The sequence below is a fragment of the Protopterus annectens genome, chromosome 12.part0, assembly GCF_019279795.1.
Source record: "Protopterus annectens isolate FY-2018-M chromosome 12.part0, PAN1.0, whole genome shotgun sequence".
NCBI lineage: Eukaryota > Metazoa > Chordata > Ceratodontiformes > Protopteridae > Protopterus > Protopterus annectens.
The window spans coordinates 232,055,536-232,078,581 of record NC_056746.1 but is presented as its reverse complement, the minus strand read 5'-3'; the positions used below and the strand labels follow the sequence as shown (position 1 = coordinate 232,078,581).

General features: G+C 42.5%; 1 protein-coding gene across 1 annotated transcript in view; it reads right to left on the bottom strand.

Annotated features, from left to right (window-relative positions):
* Positions 1–23,046, bottom strand: part of CRAMP1 (cramped chromatin regulator homolog 1) — a 1,694,263-nt gene that overhangs the window by 499,447 nt on the left and 1,171,770 nt on the right. Inside the window, exon 9 of the mRNA XM_044088908.1 lies at positions 18,453–18,640. Within this exon, the coding sequence (XP_043944843.1) occupies positions 18,453–18,640 (188 nt within the window). The remainder of the gene's footprint in view (positions 1–18,452; positions 18,641–23,046) is intronic.

Here is a 23,046-nt window from a genome sequence, read left to right as displayed (position 1 = left end):
CACACTAAGACATTATGAGTTCTGGAGTAGAGAAGGAGCAAAAGCTGGCAGATGTCATGGACTATGATGGGTTACGTTAACCAGAGCAGGACTATACCAGAAAGGATAGAATTCCGGATGTGGTCATAACCAATGTACAGCGTGTCATAATGTTCAGCTTAAGGTATTGTTAGCCACCACTGGTTATGCCACTGAATTAATTAGTGGATAAACAGTCAAAATAAAAACAAAGGCAATTTAGTAAGACTTTAGAAGAGTGGATTACAGGGCATAGGAGCTGGTGATCAAGGATGAGTTAGGAGAAGGGACTTCCAAGATGGATATACACTGAACAACAGATTTCCTTGAACTCTCCCAGTGTGAAAAAAAGGGCAAGAGAAATTGTCAGCCTGGGTAAATTTGATAACTGGCTAGTAATTAACACTGCACAACATGCAGAAGAGAAGCAAGTTTACTGTAACAATCAGGCAAAGTCAAAACATGTATAAGATTCAATATGCTGTACTCAGCCGTTTACAAAATATTTTTTCCACAAGGATGAAAGAAATTTTTGATACAATAGATGCTAAGGAAGAAAAACAAAGAGAGTGAGTCAGCAAGCAAGAAGGGGGCTCTGCTTCCTTTTTTCTGACCATATCTAAGCTCACAAAGAAACTGTTAATGAAACCTTTCCCATTGTTCCAAAGGAAAATGCTTGAGAGCCAAAATAAAGCAGAAGAGCAGAGTATAAGAATTAGGAGTAACTTGGATTTAAACCACAAAGAGGTGCTGGCAGCAGATGCAGATGAGCAAGAAGACCAACAACAACATGAAATTAATGAATAAATGGGATACTATAAAGCATCAACCCCACTGGATATTGGGACATCAATGTGAAATGTGACTTTGCAAGAATAAGTAGCAGAGAAAGACTGGAATTTTGTGAATGGCATTTAAATGGAGGGTGAACTGTAAAGCATATACCCACTTGATGTCATTAATGTTTAAACAGACAGTGAAGGAAATGAACTAAGTAAAACAGTTTTTGTTCTTATTAATAGTTATATAAAATTTCATTATGTAAATCACATGTTATACTGTAAAGCAGTTCTGTACAGTGTGCAGTCAGCGATATTTTAAATGTGAGGTGGAGGAATTCTTATCAGTGACTAATGTATATTAAAGATAATAAAGGAAGAAAGCAACCTTTCATAGCTGTAAAATACACAGGCTTTATACACTAAAGGCCAGACAGAACTAAAGTTAACATGTTGTGACATTGGCTGGTGGGGTAGTGTATTGACCATATCATATGCAGAATTAAGATAATTTCAAATGCTTTAAAGGGGTGGATGTATAGACTAAAACTCTTGGGTTTAAGCTATGGATAAGATTTAACAGAAACGGATTTGTAAAAAATAAGACAAAATGAAGACAGCATTTCTTGCTAATTCAAAGTCCTTCGTTATTTTTCCATTAACAATTGCGCTCAGTGGGAGACAGGAAATCAGCTGGTGCAGGCAGTTGGCCGTGGAATGTCTGAAGAAAGTGTGTTCTGAGTGAATTTTACAATTCGCTCATGTATCTGTAAAGATACAACTGCTCCCCCCCCTTCTCTCACTGCTGACTGCTTTTAATTGTAGACCAGCTGTCTCTAGGTAAAAGCAATTAATCTTGAGACCTTGGAGTAATTTCTATTAAGAGAAATGTAAAAGGTACAGTGTAAATACCACATAACAGGTACAGTGGCAAGTATTTAGTTCAATGAGAAAGACTGAAATGATGGGAAGTGAATATGTTCTTGAAGGTGATGCTTCCCAGCAGCCATAATACTCAATCACATTTAGTATAACAGTGCACAGTTTAATTGTTTAAAGGTAGTGTATTTTTTCTTAGGGCTATAATGGAGTCCACTGAAGGGTCAAAACTTCAAAAATAAATACGACTTAAATTAAAAAAAAAAGAAAGAAAAAGCTGAACCTGAAGGTTATACCTGCTACCAGAGATGTGTAAGAATCCATCAAATGAATCTAAAACAAAATTAAGGTTAAGGGACATAGTTTAAGTGAAATTGGGAAACAGGATAGCTATTTGGCAATGGAAAAGGTACTTACAGATCTGGTTACTTGTGCAACAGTGCAATTTCCATTTCAGATGATACAATGTTTTAAAAATGTGCTTTTGTGTGTGTGTGTGGGGGGTATGGTATGGGTGGAATTTCTGAAAATGCCTTTTGTTTTGTGTCCACCCTTTCACTGGGGAGCACTACTATTATGCTCCCAAATTGCATACACTAAACTATTTGTCAGTAATAAGACTTCCCCTTTGCAGTTATCTCAGTCAGTAGGCACACCTTTTGATAAACTGTGACAGCTTTTCTGATTAACTATGCAACTTGAATTCATTTAGGTCGTGGAACACTTCCCTGCAGGTACACTTACTTGGGGACACATGGGCTGAAGTGAAAAAAAAGAACAGGGAGTAATATGAGGTCTATGAATGAAAAAAAGGTAATTTAGGGGTGGAGAGATGTTCTGATATTGGAGTACTATGTAAATATGAGAACATTAAAACTTTATATCATATTGCGGTACATGGGCAGGGAGATAATCAGTGTTAAAAAAAAAAGTGTACAGATGAGGACTGTAATAGTGTATGCTTATGCAATGACAAAAGAGGAGTTACTTGAACAAATAAAGTTATGTACTCACCATAACATTCCATCTGTGCTGCCCATTTTCAGTCTTCCTCAGTTTATGGGTTCGGATCCGATCCCATGGATCCGACTTGGCCACTGCAAAAGCTTGTAGGAACCAGAAAAACTCTCGAGCTACTCCCTTCCCCATAATGCACCAACTCAGAGAACCTCAGATCTTGTTTGCCAATAATAGCAGAAATAAATAGTCTCCTCTTTACGTAACTACAATATACATGGAGCCATGTTCCAAAGAAGTGGCATACTTAAAAACACTCGCTCTTCCAAGAGTATTTAGGACAAGAGGTTGGTGGGAGGGGAGTTGAGGAAGAATTAAAATAGACAGCACAGATGGAACATTATGCTGAGTATACAACATTTTTATCTGATGATGTCAACTTTCATTCAGTCCTCAACATATGGGACAAAATCCCCAGCTACCTAAATCCCTGGGTGGACTCAAGGAAGAACATTCCAGAACACCACTGAACCAAATTATGCCCTACCCCTGGAGACCATATCCATACAAAAACTGAACACCTCTCAGCTAAAGGTTGGTCCACCACAAATAAGCAACAAGAAAAAACAAAGCAGAACTACCCCCACAGCAGTACCCAGGGTAAATGAATGAAATAGAAGTTTAATGGTGAGTGCTTTCATGGGTTTACCACTTCATCAGACCAAGTGAAAACCATAAAGAAACTCAATATAAACAACCAATAGAAATTTTTTTTATGGTTTTCACTTGGTCTTCATTTATCCTGGTTGCTGCTGTGGTGGTTGTTCTGCTTTTTGTTTTTTCTTGTTTCCTAGTTTTATGTCAGAGAGACACTGATAGTGCATAGAGCCTGCCCTGAAATGTAGACATTTCCTGCAAGATTCCCTTATGAGGATGTGCAGACAAGCTTCTTTTAAGTCTAGGGCAACTAGCCAGGCATCCTTGGCTAGCATAGGAAGAAGCTGTTGTAGTGTAAGCATTTTTAATTTTGGGACCACCAGGCAGGTGTTGAGAGTTGACAGATCCAGGATAGGGCACCAAAAGCTCTCTTTTTCTGGGCACCAGGAACGGTCTGGAGTAGAAACCCTGTCCCCTTTGCTCTACTGGTACCAGCTGAATAGCCCTGATGCTGAGAAGAGAAAGTACTTGCTTTTGAGCCTCTGCACACTGGTTTGGAGGAAGGTCTGGCAACCCGCTTGGGGTTGGCAGTGAGAGAAGCAGAATTTGTATCCCTGGGATACAATGTTTAGGAACCATCGGGCCTGGGTAATGGATACCCAATTTTTTGCATGAAGGGTGAGTTTTCTTCCTAGGGTGCAGGTGCCTGGGTATGGCTGGGAAAGATGATAGACAAGTCATTGTGAACTTTTTCCATAAGGGGGTGGCTTATCACTTCCTGTTTTTGAGGTGGGAGCACTCCATTGTTTAGATCTCTGCATACCCTGAGACTGTAGTCTTCGTGGTCTGTTGCCCCTGGGTTTGGCCTGAGAAGGCCTGGGAGGGACTGGAAAGGACCAGTTTTTAGAAGACCAATGCCTATTGAATCTAGATGGCTGCACCTGTAAGAAATCTTTAACAGTTTGCACGGATTTAGCTTTTTCCTCAATCTTTTTAAGGACTTAACGTTCCTGGTTTAATGGAGCTTGATCTGGCAAGATATGTTCCTTCAGTCAAGCATGTCTTCTTCCAGTGACAGCAGCCCTGCAAGATTCCTCTAAGGCATCAAAACCACACTGCAAAGTATGTTTACTAACTTGATTTGAAGAATGCATTAACTCTTGTAAATCTTTATTTTCTACACAATTTGGAAGCAACAATATTTTGTTGTTTAATTAGTTCCATAACATGCTGCTGTTACTTCAACATGTGAAACTGGCAATTTAAAGCCCTGATGGCAAGAGTTGCAGAGGTATATACCTTCTTACCCCATCTGTCTAATGCTCTAGAATCCTTGTCTGAAGGGGTAGGGCTTTTGGCTGTAGTAGCCTTAATGCCTTTAGGTCCCTGGGAAATGGCCTCTGGATCTGCAGTGGGATTCTTAAAGAGAAATTTGTGAGAGTCAGGTACTCTGTAGTAGGAACTACTAGAACAACTCTCTAGGAGTTGGTGGTAAAATATCGGGAGTGAGACTGGATTCCATGAAGACATCATCTACAATATCCAGGACAGGGGGTATAGCTAGAGGCCTGTGCTGAGGCAAGTCTAAAAATTATCCGAGTCTCTTTTTGGACCGAGGGCAGTCCTGGCATTCCCAGTGGAAATGCTGTCAAGGTATGTAAGGTTTCACCAAAAGAAAAGTCCTCTGGAAGGGACGCAGAGGGAATGGAATCCTCTGCATCTGAATCCTCACAGGTAGATAAGGGTATGTCATGGTAATAAGAGGGATCAGAGTCATCAGACTCATGGTCTGTAGAATCAGAAGGAAAATAAATTCTTTGTTTTTTTTAGAGGGGGAGCCTGGCTTCCCCTAATTAAAGTTATAAGGTCTTCAGCCATTCTAAGCATTTGTTTCTGTGGCATGGGAGCTTGAGCATGTGCTTTGGTCGTCTGTTTTCTAGGCATAGTGCAAACTCTGGGCCTGAGAAACTCGGTAGTTTTAGTCAAAAATAAAGCTGTTGGTTTAATATGAACATCGGAAGGTCGGAATACACCCTCAGAAGCTGGTGCCTGCACAGTGGTGCTGGAGTCATCATAAGTAGAGACATCCGCAGGTTCCATAGTCGAAGAAGCATCTTGTGGAATACCGGACTCCGAATGGGTCTCAGCAGTGGCCTGTGAGTATCGGGGGCTGCAAAGACAGTATCAGTGGATTGGCGACTAGCTTAACGGAAGCATTGTCGGCAGTTTTGGACCTATGCGGTCTGTCTGTCTTTATCCTTATGTTTTTTTCAGAAGATAGGTAGTCAGATGGCTTATCGAAGCCATTTTGGAATACGGAGAACGAGGGTGAAAGAATTTAGCGACAAAGATAGCCCGACGAATAGCTCGGGTGTTAAACAAGGCACAAAATCGACAGCAAGGAACGTCGTGGTCTGGGCTAAAACAGGTTACACAGTAAGGGGTTAGGAGGGTGGCTTAATGGCCAAGGTGTTTGCCTTACAAACACAAGGTGCAGGGTTTGAGTCTCACAAGGGAAAATTGGCTAGGCTTAAAATGGCTCACAAGGGCAGTTAGCTTAGTACTAAACTATGAACCTATGAATGAAAATCTCTGAGGTATTTGCTTTCCACAGGCAAGACAATTGTTAACTTTTTCTGACATCGGTTAGAGCAAGAAAAAAGAATCTCCAACGGGGTACTTAGCTTTAGAAAACTTAAGGTTTGAAACTCGAAAAACGAAAATTTCAGGTAGTGGCCGACACGCACTTGTGAACTGCTTCTGCTTCGGGCTCCCACGCAGCAAGAAAATCTGATGTAATGGCATCGGCTGCATGTTTTATACCCCTCACGACCCAACGTCATGGAAGAGGCTACAGCATCCGATGCAAAAATCCCAAGACTCTGGTATTTGGGCCGACTGAGGGCTACCTGCAGACAGATAACTCGAGTGTGATGACTGCAACAGTGAAACACGAAGAACATCGGTACTTACTTGTCCACTCTGTGATAACGAGCTGAATGGTGAAGCTAAGAAGCTGGAGTTATAAACAAGACTTGATGGCTGCTTCAACGATAAATTTCTGAGTTTTGGCACCAGTACTTGTTTTTATACTGGCTCACTCTCAAGCTCCAACTGTTGTACAGGTGCCTGAAAACTGCCATACAGCCTTGGGAGATGGTCAGTCATTTGATCAACGGCAGGAAATGTCTCATACAGCTGAGGTTACTGCAACAGTGATCTAATGATCATCAAAACTGTCTTAAAACAAATCAAACAGCAATTCAGAGTATCTAGCAGTATTTTTATTTTGTACAAATGTAATTACTGACCCTACAAGGGTTGAATTTATGGCTGCACACTATTAGTAATACTATGACCTCATCTTTCCACTCCCCAACCCCCTTAATTCCACATCATGTTTTAAGTATATAAAGGACACAATGAGCTGATGCTCATTTAGAAGAATGACCCAGGGAACACATCTCCATAAGCTCATTTAGAATGACCCAGGGGGCACATCTCCATAAATGCATTTCAAAAATAACTAAAGAATGGCAGGACAGTACACTTACCACAAATGTAGATGTTCGAGTGTATTCACTGTTGCAGTCATCACATTTGACACATTTGGGTTATCTGCTTGCAGTAGCCCTCAGTCGGACTGATTATCAAAGTATTGGGTCCTGCGTCAGTTGCTGTCTCATCTTCCATGACGTCAGGTAGTCAGGGGTATAAAGCATGCAGCCAATGCCATTACATCAGTTTTTCTTGCCCCAGATGTCAGGTGCCCCCCTTAATGGGAAGCAATTAAATATATATATATATATATATATATATATATATATATATATATATATATATATATATATATTCACACACACACAAGGTTATACCTCCAACAAAAAAGCAAATACACCAAAAAGCTTTTAAGTATAGTAAAGGAGAATACAGGTATAGCCAAAAGAGGTCAGGGGGTTGGAGGGAGGGTAACCAGGACTGCAAATGTGAATACACTCGAACATCTACATTTATGGTAAGTGTACACAACTGTACTATGTTCTTTGTGTTTCACTGCTGCAGTCATCACATTTGGGTAGATTCCCAAAGCGAAGGATGGGAGGAGGAATTTAGATAGCATTAGGACCAGCTAAAATGCCCTGCAAGCCTGCAGTGGCAAAGTCAGCTCTAGATTTACAGAAAATTGGCAAATGGTAATGCTTGGTGAAAGTATGTACAGAACTACAGGTAGTAGCTTCTGGGATGTCTCTGGTAGGGACACCTCTGAGAAAGGCTGTAGAGGTAGATGCAGCCCTGGTTGAATGGGGTCTAATCCCCTGTGGGATAGGTTTTCCATGGTGCTTATAGCAGAAATTAATGCAGTGGCCTATCCATTTAGAAAATGGTTTGCTTTGAAATATCCTTCCCCTCTTCCCCTGCAGCAAATGCCACCAGCAGTTGTTCAGATTTCCTTTGAGGTTTAGTCCTGTCCAAGTAAAATCTAAGTTGTCTGTGCACATCTAAGGAGTGCAGTATCGGTTCCCCTTTGTTCTGTGGATTAGAAAAGAAGGTTGGCAAATGAATGGACTGATTAAGAGCTACACTGGATACCACCTTGGGCATGAAAGAGGGGTTGGTCCTGAGGGACACCCTGTCCGCATGAAAGATGATGAAAGGCTCCACTGCCATAAGGGCCTCTAATTCAGATACCCTTCTTGCTGAGGTGATTGCTAAAAGGATAGCTGTTTTCCAAGAAAGGAATTTTAACTCTGCAGTTGCAGCTGGTTCAAAAGGAGGAAGAGTGAGTTTTTCCAATACAAAGTTAAGGTCCCAGGCTGGAGTTGGAGCTCTCCTGGGTGGTCTTAAGTTTTTGGCCCCTCTGAGGAACTGCCTGAGCAGTGGGTGAGAAAAGAGGGGTGGTTCTGTGCTGTAATTAGCTGAAATGGCTGAGGCGTGAATTCTGATGGAGGAAAAGGAAAGGCCCTTGTGAAGCATCTCAGTTAAATATTGAAGAATCTGAGGTAAATTGGGCGCTGCTGTGGCCATCCCTTGAGTTTGGTTCCAGGCACAGAATCTTTTCCATATTTCAGCATAAGATTTTCTAGTACTAGGCCTCCTTGCCTCCAAAATGACATCTAACACTTGTTTACAGAGGGATGGTAATGGAGAGATTAGGTAATTAGCCAGGCTGTCAGGTTCAGGGTTTGAAGCTGGGGGTGCAGAATCTGGCTCTCCTGCTGTGATAGCAGGGTAGGAGTCTGAGGCAGGTGCCATGGGGCTAGCTGTGATACACTGAGCAAGAGGGGGTACCAGTGTTGGCATGGCCAGTCTGGTGCAATCAGTATCATCCTTGGTTTGTCCTGTTTGATCTTTAGTAGTACTTTGAAGACGAGAGGCAGAGGAGGAAAGGCATAAACTGATAGACATTTTCCAGCTGAAGGACAGAGCATCCACTTTCCAAGCTTGTTTGTGGGGAGTCCTTGAGCAGAATTTGTCCAATTGGTAGTTCTGGGGGGAGGCAAACAGGTATATATCTGGGTTTCCCCATTTGCTGATCAATATGTTGAAAGTCTTTGGTTCCAGTTTCCACTCATGTGGGTCTATGAGATTTCTGCTTAGTTCGTCTGCCAGTGTATTTAGTTTTCCTGGCAGGAATTGAGCCTGGAGATGCACTTGGTAGCTCATGGCTGTGTTCCATAGAGCCATGGCTAGTCTGCAGAGGGGGTAAGAATGGGTAGCCCCCTGCTTATGCACCACATAACAGTAGTGTTTGTCCATCTTTACCATTAACTGTCCTGGGAGAATGTGGTCCTTGAAGGCTGTCTGAGCATTCTGTACAGCTAACATTTCTTTTTGACTGACATGGGTTCCATTTGCCCTGAATGCACTTCCCTGCCAGGTGAGCTCCCCGTGCATAGTCTGATGCGTCTGTTAGGGTTTGGGGGGCAGAGTGAATGGTATTCCCTTGTTTTGGTGGCAGACCTCTGCCCACCAAATGAATTCTAACCATAGGCAAGGTATGATAGGAATCATTGCTTCTAGATCCTGAGAATGTTGACACCATAGGCTTTTTAGATACCATTGTAGTTTCCTCATATGCAGTCTTGCATATGGAATTAGTAGAATGCACGAGGCCATGAACCCCAAGGCTTGCAGTATTTGCCTTGCAGATAGCAGGGTTTTTGTGGCCACTAGTTTGAAGTAAGTTGTCAAATTAATTTGTTTCTCTGGCACGAGGAAAGCCACCTGGGAAGTTGTGTTCAAGCTTGCTCCCAGGAATATAATTTGTTGATAGGGTACCAGATGTGATTTATTTTCGTTTATGGTGTACCCCAGACAAGTTAACACCTTTTGTACAAATGCCAGATGATTCAGAAGTATGTCCTGGCTTTCTGCCTGAATTAGACAACTGTCCAGGTATGGGTATATCTGAATATTTCTTTGCCTGCAAAATGCAATGACTGGAGCTAGGCACTTTGTGACTACCCTGGGTGCAGTAGATAAGCCAAAGGGCAGTTGCATGCAGCCTGCTTTAAAGTGTACAAATTTTCTGCAAGATTCCCTGACTGGGATGTGCAGGTAGGCTTCCTTTAAATCCAGCGTTGCCAACCAGGCATCTTTGCCTATCATGGGAAGCAACTGGTGAAGAGTTAGCATCTTGAATTTTGGAATCACCAAAAAGGTGTTTAGGATAGACAGGTCCAGGATAGGATGCCATGAGTGGTCTTTTCTGGGTACCAGGAAAAGTCTTGAGTAGAAACCTTGTCCCTTTTCCTCTTCTGGTACAGTCTGAATAGCCTTTAATCTTAAGAGAGAGATAGAGAGTACTTGCTTTTGAGCCTCTGCCCAGTGATTTGGGGGTAGATCTGGCCAATCATTTGGGGTTGGTAATGTGTGGAAGTGAAATCTGTATCCTTGGGAAACTGTGTCTAAAACTCATTTGTCCTGGGTAATGAGTTCCCAGTTTTTCGCTTGCAGAGCAGTCTTTCCCTCTAAAGGAGCAGTCAGTTGAGAAGTGCTTGGAAGTTTTAAAGTTAAGTCATTGAGACAGCTTACCATAGGGGGGAGTCTTACTACTCCCTGATTTGGAAGTGGGAGCCCCCCACTGCTTAGTCCTGTGCGTACCCTGGGACTGAAGCCTGGGTGTTCTGCTGGTTCTGGGTTTAAACTGAGAAGGCCTGGAAGAGGCAGAAAAGGACCAATTTTTTCAGGGCCAGTGCCTACTAAATCTTGGAGGCTACACTTGTAAGAAATCTTTAACAGTTTGCATAGATTTAGCTTTTTCCTCAATTTTTTAAGAACTACTTCTGCTTTGTTGCCAAACAGGTGGTCCTGATTTAAGGGAGCATCCAGCAATTTAGTTTTAACATGATCTGGCAAAGATTGCACCTTAAGCCAAGCATGCCTTCTAAGTACAGACCTGGTGACAGCAGCCCTGCAAGATGCCGCTCGTGAATCAAAACACTGCCAAGTATGTTTTCCAACCTGTTCAGCAGAATGCATTAAATCCTGTAAATCCTTATTTTCAGCACAATCAGGAATCAATATCATTTTCTGTTTAAGTAATCCAATAATATGCTGCTGATACTTTAAACATATGAAACTGGCAATTTAAGGCCCTGATGGCCAAGGTTGCAGAGGTGCATACCTTCTTACCCCATCTATCCAGGGCCCTGGAATCTCTATCCGAGGGGGTAGGATTTTTGGTAGTAGTAGCCTTAATGCCCTTGGGTCCCTGTGAAATGGTCTCAGGATCCGCAGTAGGATTTCTAAAAAGGAACTTGTGAGAATCAGGAACCCTGTAATATCTATCAGGATTTCTGGGAGCAGGAGGTAGAGAGTCAGGGGCCAAGCTAGATTTCGAAAAGGCATCTTCAAGAATGTCCAGCACAGGAGGGATAGCTAAAGGCCTGTGTTGGGGGATAGCTAAAGGCCTGTGTTGGGGCAGGAGTAAGAAATCTCTAAGCCTCTTTTTTAGGAACAGAGTAATCCTGGCTTTCCCAGTGAAAATGCTCCCTAAGAGTATGCAAGGTTTCACCAAAAGAGAAATCCCCTGGGGGGAGAAGCAGAGGGAATAGAGTCCTCTACATCAGAATCCTCATAGGTACATAAGGGTAAATCCTGGTCATCAGAGGAGACAGAAATTTCAGAATCCTGGTCATAAGCATCATAAGCAAATTCAGTCCTAGGTCTCTTAGTGGGGGAAGGTTGGCTTCCCCCGATTAAAGTAATAAGGTCTTCAGCCATTATTTGTTTTTTAGGCATAGAGGCCTGACCATACGTTCTGGGTGTCGATTTTCCTAGGCATGGTTCGAGTTTTAGACACTGAAGATGGTGTTGGTTTAATATGCAAGTCAGTAGGCCTGAATACACCCTCAGAAGCCGGTGCCTTCACAGTGGCTCTGGACCCATCTAAGGTAGAGACATCCGCAGGTCCACAGTTGAATTATCTTGCGGCATACTGGACTCCGAATGGGTCTCAGTAGAGGCCTGTGAATCTAGCTTAGAAGAAGCGTTGGCAGCTTTGGACCTAGGTGGCCTGTCTCTGTCTTTATCTTTGCGTTTTTTTGGAAAGTCGGTAGTCGGGTGGCTTACCGAAGACATATCTGGATAATTGAACAGAGTGCCAAAATATTTAGAAGCGAAAATATACAGATAAATAGTTTGTGGTTTAAATAAGGCACAAAAACCGACAACGAGGTATGTCGTGGTTAGGGCCTAGGCAAGGAATACAATACGAATGAAAATCTTTATGAGGTATTTGCTTTCCACAAGAAATACAATTATTGACTTTTACCGACGTCAGTTTAGAGCAAGAAATAGTTTTCCCAATGGGGTACTTAGCTTTAGTTGAAGACTTCGGTTCTGAAACTCGAAAATGAAAATTTCAGGAGTCGGCTGACCGGCACTTGCGAACTGCTTCTGCTTCAGGCACCGCACGGCAAGAAAGACTGATGTAATGGTGTCGGCTGCATGCTTTATACCCCTGACTACCTGACATCATGGAAGATGAGATGGCAACCGACGCAGGACCCAAGATTTTGATAATCATGCCGACTGAGGGTTACTGCAAGCAGATAACCCAAATGTGATGACTGCAACAGTGAAACACGAAGAATATCTGCAAAAATCACAGCATAATACTGCATGCAGATATTCTAAGTATGCAAAATACTATAAATACAGACAACTATAAGACATATAGTACATTTTGAAATTTAGGCCAGGTAATGGAGACAAAACAACGATGTAACTAAGTATTTTAGAAACATGCAGCTGCACTTTGTTCAAAAAGAAGCCTTGAGCACACATGAAAAGTACTCCTTTTTCTGTTTTAGTTCTGACAACTTAACCTACCATGACCACATCCTATCTTTGGCTGCACCGCACTGCCACCAGTTTCATGTCTAAGCTATACCTCCTCTCCCTAGGGTCATAGGAGGTTATTAGGCTAACAGCCCCAGGGCTCTTACAAGTCTAGCGAAGTTCAACCCATGTTCCCAAGGTGTCTGGTTCAGACAGACACTAAAATCAGCACCTACTGCCCTGGGACAAAGGTGGAAACCCTGTGAAGAATTTCCAGTTACCCATCCAATCATCCAAATTACACATAAATAGGGCCACTGAAGGGCTTTGTTTAACATGAATAGGAAACTTGTTCCAGAGGTGGGGCAACCTCTGAGACAAATCTGTCTCTCCAGCAAGTTCTGTAGATGTCACATACCAGGTTAAGGTCCTTTGAGGAAGTGATCCATGTGCCAATTGACTTGCAAATGTGCAGCACTTCCATTAAAGCTGGGTCAGAGATTGCTCTATATGCAAGGCACAGGTTGCATCTCACACAGAACAAAGTGAATGATTTCAGTCTGTCTGCATAAGACAGATATCGAAGACCCTGAACTTTCTTTGCAGGGAAACTTTGTGGTCTCTCCAGTTGCTGCAGATGTTTTGAAAGGAACATACCGAAGGGAGTGTTGTAGTCTATTATTAGCTTGATGAGGGAAGAGTACGGGGGGGGGGGGGGGTGTTATAACCTCTCTGATTTCTGGAGGCAATGCCCTTACTTACGAGATGAGCAATATAAAATGCACTTAACCACTGTGGAGACATGGTGACTGAAGTTAAGGTTATGTTTGATCCGTGTGCCCAGATGTCTCACCACTGACTGTGTGCTTAGGATATTGTTACTGATGTGGTGGTTTGCAGGAACATCACCCTTGCCGAAGAGGATGATAATGCATTTCTTTGCATTAAGTTTACGGCCATGACTTTGGCACCAGTCATTAGTCTGTGTAAGACCTTCCTGCAGGATGTTGACATCGCTAAGGGCTTCAATGATCGCTTCCAGTTTTCAGTCATCAGCAAACGTCCGTCAGCCACAGTCCTTTATTTTAGCCTATACTCTGACCAGTAGGGGTCCCAGAACCTATCCCTGTGGAACATCACTGGTTACAGGTCTGCTGGAGGAGGTGGAGTCCCTTATTTTGACCGTATGAGCTCTATTAGTGAGCAAGTTTGCAACCCACCTGACAATATATGGGTTGATACCTAGCTGAGTGAGTTTATAAATGATGCCTGAGTGGGGGTTGTGTCAAAGACCTTGGCTAAGTCTAGGTAGGCCGTACGCACAGATTTGCCCTCGTCTATGGCTTTGGTGACCGTCTCAAAGTCCATCAAGTTTAACAGGCATGATCTTCCCTTAACAAAAGCAAACTGAGTGGGATCGAGCATTTTGAGATTTCCTATATCTTTGTTAATAAGGATTCATTATATGACCTTGCAGATAAGGCTGGACAGGCTAATGGTTCTACAGTTGCCAGAGTCAGTGGATGTAACCCCTTTGTGCAATGGGATGATGGAAGCGGTTTTCCATTCTTGGGGTGAAACCAGTGCTTAGGCATGCCCAATGGTGATGCTAATTCCTATTTTAATCCAAGTAAAACACAGCCTGCGATTTTGTCAGGTCCAATACAGGTTGTGTTTTTGGCCTTGGAGAGGGCATTGAAGACCTGCTCCTTGGAGATACTAGGTGGGGGACAGATGTTAGGGATGCTTTGGGGGTATATGTGGCAGGGACAGGAGTGTGAAGTTTTCACTGAGATTGTCAGCCAGCAGGCTTGCTATATCCAGAGGTTCTGTATATGTAGTACCATTAAATTACAAGTTCAGTGCAAATCTGGGCCTTAACTTTGAGGTTACGGATGTAATTAAAGAATGCCTTGTGGTAATCCCTAGTTAGGGAAGCTAGAATGGATTCGTAGTAAGCTTTGGAGGACTTCAGGAGTCTTACTTGCTTGTTTAAATTGAGGAGGGAGTGTTTCCCAGTTTTGAGACAGTTTCTTTCTACTTTTAGACAGCAATTTCTTTCTCCTATTGTATAGCCTATTAATAGCAGTTGTCCCCACCAGGCAGGTTGGTTTTTCATTTAAGATCTTGCTTAGGTTCTATCAGGTATGGCAGAGTCAATACAACTGTATAGGTGCTTGTATAAAGCATTGGTGTATAACTCAGCATACTTTCTGCTCCATCAGTGGGGGAAGGGGCTATGAAGTTATTTATTGTTGTCACATAAGAGCTTGTAACTGGACTTGGAAAAGTTTTTTAGTCTATTTGTTGCTTGGGGGGGGGGGGTTGTGAGCAAGACTGATTAGTGGTCAGATCTTACCACAGAAGGTCACACACTGGGGGTGGTGCTACAGTCCCCTATGTTGGTAAACACCAGATCCAGGATGTTTGAACGCCCTGTGGGTGTGTGAACCACCTGGTCCAGAGCACTGGAGATAACGAAGTCCAGGAACCTTTGGGCAAGCAAATCAGAACACCTATAATTACCCATCTGTTGACTGGGAAAATGTAAGTAATCCAAAACCAGGGTGTTTGGCTGTACCTTGACTTACTCAAGTAGATCTAAGTAGGCTGAGTGGATGCCCTGATTCATGGAAGGGGTCCTAAAGCTGGCAATAACCTGAAGAGGGGTCTTACCTACAGTCAACTGTACATGAATTAATTAAAAGGAATTGTGCTGTTTAACCAATCTAGAGGTGTATTTACTGATACACTGCCTCCTTTAGTTCTTAAGCCTTCAGTTTGTGGTCTGAACGCGTGGAAGGAAATGTAACCTGGTACAGCTGGGGTGCTCTCTGCAGCTTTAAACCAGGTCTCAGTGACTGCACAAATGCCAGCAACTTCCAAGGAGTGGACTGCTTCCAGTGAGTGCAGCTTCTGGTTTAGACTCCTAGTATTTAGCAGCATAACCTTCAGAGGCATTTTTGCTCCTGTGACATTGCCTAAAAAAAGTACTGTGGTGGTAGCAAGAGCCTTGGCCAGTAACAAAAATCCCAGTGGTGACACATGAAGACCATCTCTGGCAAAGCATCAAGGTCTGTTGACCATGTCATTCCAGGCTGACAGATACTGGATTCCCTTTGAATGACACCAAAAACTAAGCCAATTGCTGAAGTCAATTTTTTACTTGTACTGAGGTGTCATCCTAAGCGAAGGTAAAATGCTGCTTAAGGCTAAGGACATACCTGCCGGAGACACAGAGAACTCAGTCATTTCTCTCTTCATATAGTCCAGTGAGGTATGTCTCAAGTCGTTCACACCAATATGGACTATGACTGAGTCATAACAGTGTCTGTAGTTGAGAGATTTGAGTGCGTGTGTGATGTGACTGATCCTGGCACCTGACAAGGCAGCTGACCGTGACTTTTTCCTTATCCAGCCTGGTGAGAGGGACATCTGTCTCTCTCTCTCAATTGAGTCGCCTATGACTAAGATGTTTGTTTTTGTGCTATGCTTTAGGGGCTTGAATGGCGAGACACTGGTGTGTGAAACATTATGTGTACTATGTTCTGCAGAGGATGTATTATGTGAATCATGCTTGTGTTTGGGAGGTCTCTGATATTTAAGTAAGCTTCTGGTAAGGACCTACATATATGTAAGGTTTATGTGTTGTTGGTTTGGTAGGTGCAGTGAGGTGTGCATGCTGACAATCTGCTTAGTATCAGATGAACTGACAGGTGAGTAAGAGAGCCTGGATTCTAGGTTCTTGATATAGATGCAACCTTCACATAATGAATTTGTGTGGACTAGAAGTGGGTTGTCAGTGCACATTTGTCAGTCCATAATGCTAGGTAAGTTGATGTGGTCAGAAAACAGGAAGGACCAGGTAAAGTAGAGAAGTGGACAAAAAATACGAAGGGCTAGTGGGTAAGATTTGTACTGACACCTTAAGAACTTCGCTGAATGTACCACCCGTCAGTGAGGGACAATCTCGAAAACTCACCAATGGAGCACCAGCAGAGTACTAAGGGAAAATTTGCAGGCAGAAGTGTGTGTGTCTAGAACTGCCAACAGTGTCCACCTCTGTAAAGCAGTACGCAATGTGCAAACCCACAAAAACATGGTGTTTATGTAGCAAAGAAGACCAAAGTGCTTTAAACAAATTAACCAATTAAAAAGCTCATAACTAAGCCATGTTTCAGCAACCTTCAATCAGTTAAGTTTTAACTGCGCACTCCTGCCACTACGGTGCAAGGGAACCATCTCCAACAAAAGATGACCTGGTTTAGTGCTCCAGTTATACACATAGACTAGATTCAGCAAGTATGAATCTAGTCTATGCTAGAGTACACAAAGTGCAACAATTAAAAAAAAAAACAGTTCAAATAAGCAGTGAAATGGTTCAAAATGCAATATACAGTGAAAAATTCTACTTAAGTTTTGCAGAGATCAGCAGATGCCTTGGATCGATCAGATAAATACAGCAAAGCAGTAGCTGGTTGCCAAACTCTGTGGACCTTTGCTAACACAAAAGCAAACCCACGCAACATAGTGCTTACGTAGCAAATGAGAGTAAACTGATTTAAACAAATTAAACATAAAAAAGCTGAAAACTGAGCCCTGTTTCAGCAACCTTCAATCAGATGAACTCTAACTGCACCCTCCTGCCACTAGGGTGCAGAGGAACCCTCTTCAACAAAAGATGGCCTGGGTTAGTGCTCAAGTTACACAAACAGAACTAGATTCAGGATATCTGAATCTGATGTATGCTACAGCAAAGTGCAACAATTTCAGGAAAAAAAAAAAAAACAGTTGAAACAGGCAAGCACAATAAGCCTTCAGCCAGCAACTACCAGCTCAGAAGGGCAGAGGCTACCCTCTCCTCCCACAAGAGTGTAGACCACAAACCTTGTTAATGTAAAATAACTGTCCTGAAGCCCAAGTGCTTAAACTAGAACTCACTCACTTTTAGAACAGACACACCCTAAGCCTTCAACCAGCAATTCACAACTTAGGATGTAAGCTACCCTTCCTGCCACAAGGATGTAGACTACAAACCTTCTTAATGTAAAACTGGCCTGAATCCTAAGTGCTTAAACCAAAACTAAGTGGCTTAGAATAACTCTCTCTACCTCTCACAGATGAAGCGAGAGCTCTACCATTTGAGCTAATTCCCCAAACGTATGCCCTTCTGACTAGATAGACACACACACACTTCCCAGTTGCCTGTAGTAAGAGTAGAATCCCTACCCAAATAAGTACACTGACTAGAGAACTCATTCAGTATTTTACGCAAGCACCACTGCACAAATGTTAGATTAGTACTTGGCTAAACTGCCCTCGAGGGTCATTTTAAGCCTAGCCAATTACCTCATGTGAAATCAAACCCTACACTTTGTGCCTGTAAAGTAAACACCTTAACCATTATGAAAATCTCTGACAAACCCAATGCAGCTAGCTCTGTAAGTTGGATCCAGAAGGGGATTTCAGGAACTGCCAGCTACATACAATTTTCTTAGCATAAAACAGTTCTACTATGCAAAGACATTACCATACCTCTCAACCTCTTAGCATAAATAATCTGGACAAAGCCTGGCATAATGGGGGACAAAGGCCCAAAAACAGGAACACACTTTAAATATTGTTCTTATAAACTTAGAAAGTTGCTTTAACAACATGATTTGTGTTAGCATGCTTTTTCTGAAGAATATGAAGTCTGAAACTCAAATGTATGTCATTATTTACTGACTTTAATCCTCACATCTTCTCAAAGGTTTGCCCAAAAAACACAATTTTTATGAGAAAGAGACCAAAAATATGAGGCAAAAATCTGGACATGCTGTGAAAATTTGTAGAGGTGATAGACATGGGCACTACTACTTTTTAGAATATACTCACTGTAGATGGGATACTGGTGACTCCATTCTGAAGGTGTACAGCCAAATCCTGTTCCACTATAGGCAAGGTATTAATTTTAGATGAAACAGGTTCAGGGGACAACGGTGTGATGCCTTCAGATCCTTCTGCACATACTAGTGGGCTGTTGGGGAAAATGCCTGCAGTCTTGGCTGCAAAGTCAACTGCACCTGGGGGCAAAACACATTACAGGGATAATGAGAAGAAGAATGGAAAACAAAAACACTGGTTGACAAACTATCTTAAGAGACTGGCTCCTGAAAAATAAACAAGGCAAACTACAGAGACTGATATTCCTAATACCAAACACATTTTTAAATATAAGATCTTCAGCTTTGTAGTAAACTTAAAATGGCAAAATTCATGATACAAACAATACAAAAGACACTTCAAAAACTTTAGACTACTTGTTTAATAACAAATGAAATAGAATGATTTAATTCTGATTCAAAGAGGACACTTTTGTATATCTGATATGTTAAAGAAAGTTATATACTCACCATAATGTTCCATGTGTGTTGTTGAGTTACATCTTCCTCAACCTGTGGGTTTGGATCCGATCTGGCCGTTACTACAGCTTGTGGTAACCAAAATCTAACCCTTACCCAGCATGCGTCAGATCTTATTTGCTAATAGAAATAGAAGAAAAACCATAAGTCCTTACAAGTCAGACCGACCTTATCTGGAGCCACAGTGGGGACTTGACCTCCTAAAATCCACTCGCTCTTCCAGGAGTTAATCTGCAGGGGGGTTTGGTGGGTAGGGAGTTGAGGAAGAATGAAAATCGACAACACAGATGGAATGTTATGCGGAGTACATAACTTCATCTGATTATGTCAATTTACATTCTATCCTCAACCCGTGGAAGAGTCCCCAGCTACTCAGAATCCAGTAGGACTCATGGAAGTATGTTCCTAAGCATCGCTGAACCCAATGATGCTCTGTGCCTGGCGACCAGATCCATTTTGTAGTGAGTAAGAAAGGTATGGGGATTAGCCCAAGTTGCTGCTGGACAAACGCCATCTATGGATTCCCTGAATTGAAATACAGATGAGGCAGCCATAGCTCTAGTTGAATGAGCTTGTACAGGTTTTGGTAAAGTAATACCCAAGTTATCAAATATGACAGATATACAACCTGTGAGCCATTTGGCCAAAGTTACCTTTGTCACAGGTTTTCCCAATATTAAATGTGAGGAGGAGACAAATGATTGGCCTTGCTAATATTCTTTTTCCTGTCAAGGTAAAAACATATATGTCTGTGGACATCTAATAAATGTAGACAATAATCACCTTTGTTAGAAAATTTTGGGAAGAACATAGGTAAATTAACAGATTAGGTAATATCAGATTCGGAAACCACATTAGGTAAGAAAGAGGGATTTGTCCTTAAGGTGACTATCTCTGTGAAAAATTAAGTGTGATGGGTGGCATGATAAGGCTTGAATATGTGAAATTCTCCTTGCTGAAGTAACACCCACTAGGAAAACATTTTTTTAAGACAAGAATTTTAGTTCATACTTGGCTGCCCATTCAACTGGTGGTTCAGCAAGAGCTTGCAGCAACAGATTCAAGTTCCAAGATGGAGTAGGATCTTTAAAGGAACATTTTAAGAGAAGAGTTCCTCTCAAAAAGGCTTTACAAAGTTTGTGAGAAAAGTGAAGAGTCTCGATATCCATAATGATAACTGGATATGGCTGCCAACTGTACTTTAGCAGTAGAAGCAGAGGCACCTTCTATGAAACGTAAGGTTTAGAAGTCGAGCATGCTATGAATAGGTGCTGAAAAGGGGGGTATCTGTTATTCTGACGCCCCCCAATAAACAACTTTCTTCTATTTACTAGTGTACAGTTTTCGTGTAGATGGTTTATGAGAGGATAAAAGTATATGTCGGACAGGGGAGGACAGCACAGGCTGTCGGGCTATTAATGGAACTGGAGAAACCAAGCTGTCAGTCTGAGGCTTGAGATGTCCGGGTCAATCATGCCCGTCTGGTGAGACAGGAAGTCTGGTGCTGGATTCAGAATCAAAGGTTGTTGAAGTATGTGAGGCCAAAGGAAAGGAAACCAGCTCTGTCAAACCCAGTAAGGTGCAATGAGGATTACTTTGTTCTTCAATTTGGCAGCTTTCTGAAGGAATTTCAGGATTAGTGGAGTCAGAGGAAAGGCATAAAGGAGACCAGGGGGCCAGCTGTGAAGAAAAGAATCAGTTGGTGATTTCCCCTGAGGGTGGATTAGGACAAAGTAGTTGCTGCACTTGTTGTTCAGGGGAGAGGTGAAAAGATCGCAGCAAAGCTGACCCTACTGGCAGAAAATCCTTTCTGCTACTAGCTGATTGAGGTACCATTTGTGAGACAGAAGGATGCATCTGTTCAGCTTGTCTATCACACTGGATTTCCCCGGAATGTACATTGCTATGAGAACCCGGTTGGATGGGATCGCTCAATGCCACACTTAGGGTTTCTCGACACAAGGGATAGGACCTGGTTCCTCCTTGTTTGTTGATGTACCAAACTACTGACATGTCTATCTGGATCATAACTGTTCAAGGGGAGAGCATCTTGGAAGGCCTGCAATACTAAAAGCATTGCTCTCACCTTTAGAACAGTTATGCAGGTAGACCTCTTTGGGAGACCAAGTGCCTTGGACTGTTTTCCCCAGAAAATGCCCCTACCCCACCCCACCCTAACTGGGAAGCATCCTTGGCCACAGTGGCCTCGGGCTGAGGGAGATTAAACAGCATCTGATATGACTGTATCCACCATCTGAGATCCCTTTTGCAAATGTTGGTGATTGATAGTGGGGTTGACAATGGTTGGTGAAGTATAGACCATTGTGTTGCAAGCAGCCACTGTAAAATCCGCATGTGAAATCTGGCCAATGGAAGTAGAGTTACTGAAGCTGCCATGAATCCCAGAATCTGAAGGACCAAGGGTTGCGAAATTTTGGAACTGCAAATTATTTTAGTTACCTGTGATCTTATTGTGTCCAGTCTTGATGGGGAAGAGAGGCTATCATTGTCTTTGTGTTTAGGATTGCTCCTATAAATTCTAAAGTCTGAGTTGGTTCTATGCGAGATTTTTTGCAATTTATGGTTATCCCCAGATAGGAACATATCTAAAGTATCTGGAATCTTGTTTCCAATAGTTGTTGCTTGGTCAGGGTGGAAATGAACCAATCGTCTAGATACAGAAACAACTGGAATTCCTGCAGTCTCAGGTGAGCTGCTACCACTGCCATACACTTGGTGAAAACCCTGGGGGCTGTGGTGAGACCAAAGGGCAGATCTCTGAATTGATGACTGTCTCCCAGCCAGAAATGAAGGAACCTTCTGGATCGCCAGCTAATCTTTATATAGTACTATGCATCCTGAAGGTCTACCCAGCACATTCAGTCATCCTGTTCCAGAAAAGGAAGAATGAACTGAACTGTGCCCATTCGGAATTTGGTGCATTGAACCAATTTGTTCAAAATGCTGAGATCCAAAACTGTTGTCCAGTCCCCTGTCTTTTTTGATACTAAAAAGAATCTTGAGTAAGTTCCGGATTCTCTCTGGTCTGATGAAACCTCTTCTAGGAGCTTTTGTATTTGCAGTGATGCTTGTTCCCTCTGACTGGGTGAAACACTGGGGATTTTTCTGTGAATGGGAGGAGGAAGGGAAAATGGTATAATATAACCACTGGAAATGATCATCTGCATCCATTTATCGGATGTTATTTGTAGCCAAGCTCTCCACTGCAGGGACAATCAACCCCGGATTGCCTCCAGAAAAAGACAACCGGGCCTCCCAAAGAAAGTTTCTCTGGATCTCTGGATTTGTAGGCCATCTCTGCCACAATGGCGGCATCTACCATCAGAATTCCCCTCTCTGCCTCCGGGGGTATCTCCATGTGTGTCCTGAAAAGGTCCTTGGGACTTTTTGAACTACATTTTCCCACTACTTCTCCGATTCCAGGAAAAAGATCTCTGAGGAGTGGAAAACCATACACCCACAGCAGAGTCTTTCCACCTTTCTCACAGCTGGATAAAGTGTCTTGTACCTTAGGGCCAAACAAGGATGTATCATCAAACAGAGTGTTGATGAATGAAGACTTGAAGGGCTCAGTAAAATCACACAAGCATATCCAGGCATTTCTCCTTATGGAAATGTGTGAACCTGCAGCTTGTCTTCCCTTCAGCTACATGAGAAATGAGCCTCATGGATTAACTGTATATGGATTGCATGGTAGCTAACCGAGAAGAGACAGATGACTGCACTTCCTCAGAAATGGAACCTGTGAGGGTATCTGAAAGTTCTTTGATCAGGTCCCATCTGCACTCTCATAAAATGCACCAGGCAATTCAAAGACCCTACAGCAAAGGTCGATGAAGCATATACTTGCTTCCTGAATCCATCCATCACCCGAAACTCCTGGCTGGGAGGATAGATGGATGAACTATGCTAGGCAAGTTTCTCCTTAGTTGCTGCTGCCACGACCACAGCAACAACAGGCAAACATATAGACCATAACTGTTTATCTGCTGGAGATGTTATAATTTTGTCTGGTCTCCAGGTAATCAGTTTAATAGTATCAGGTG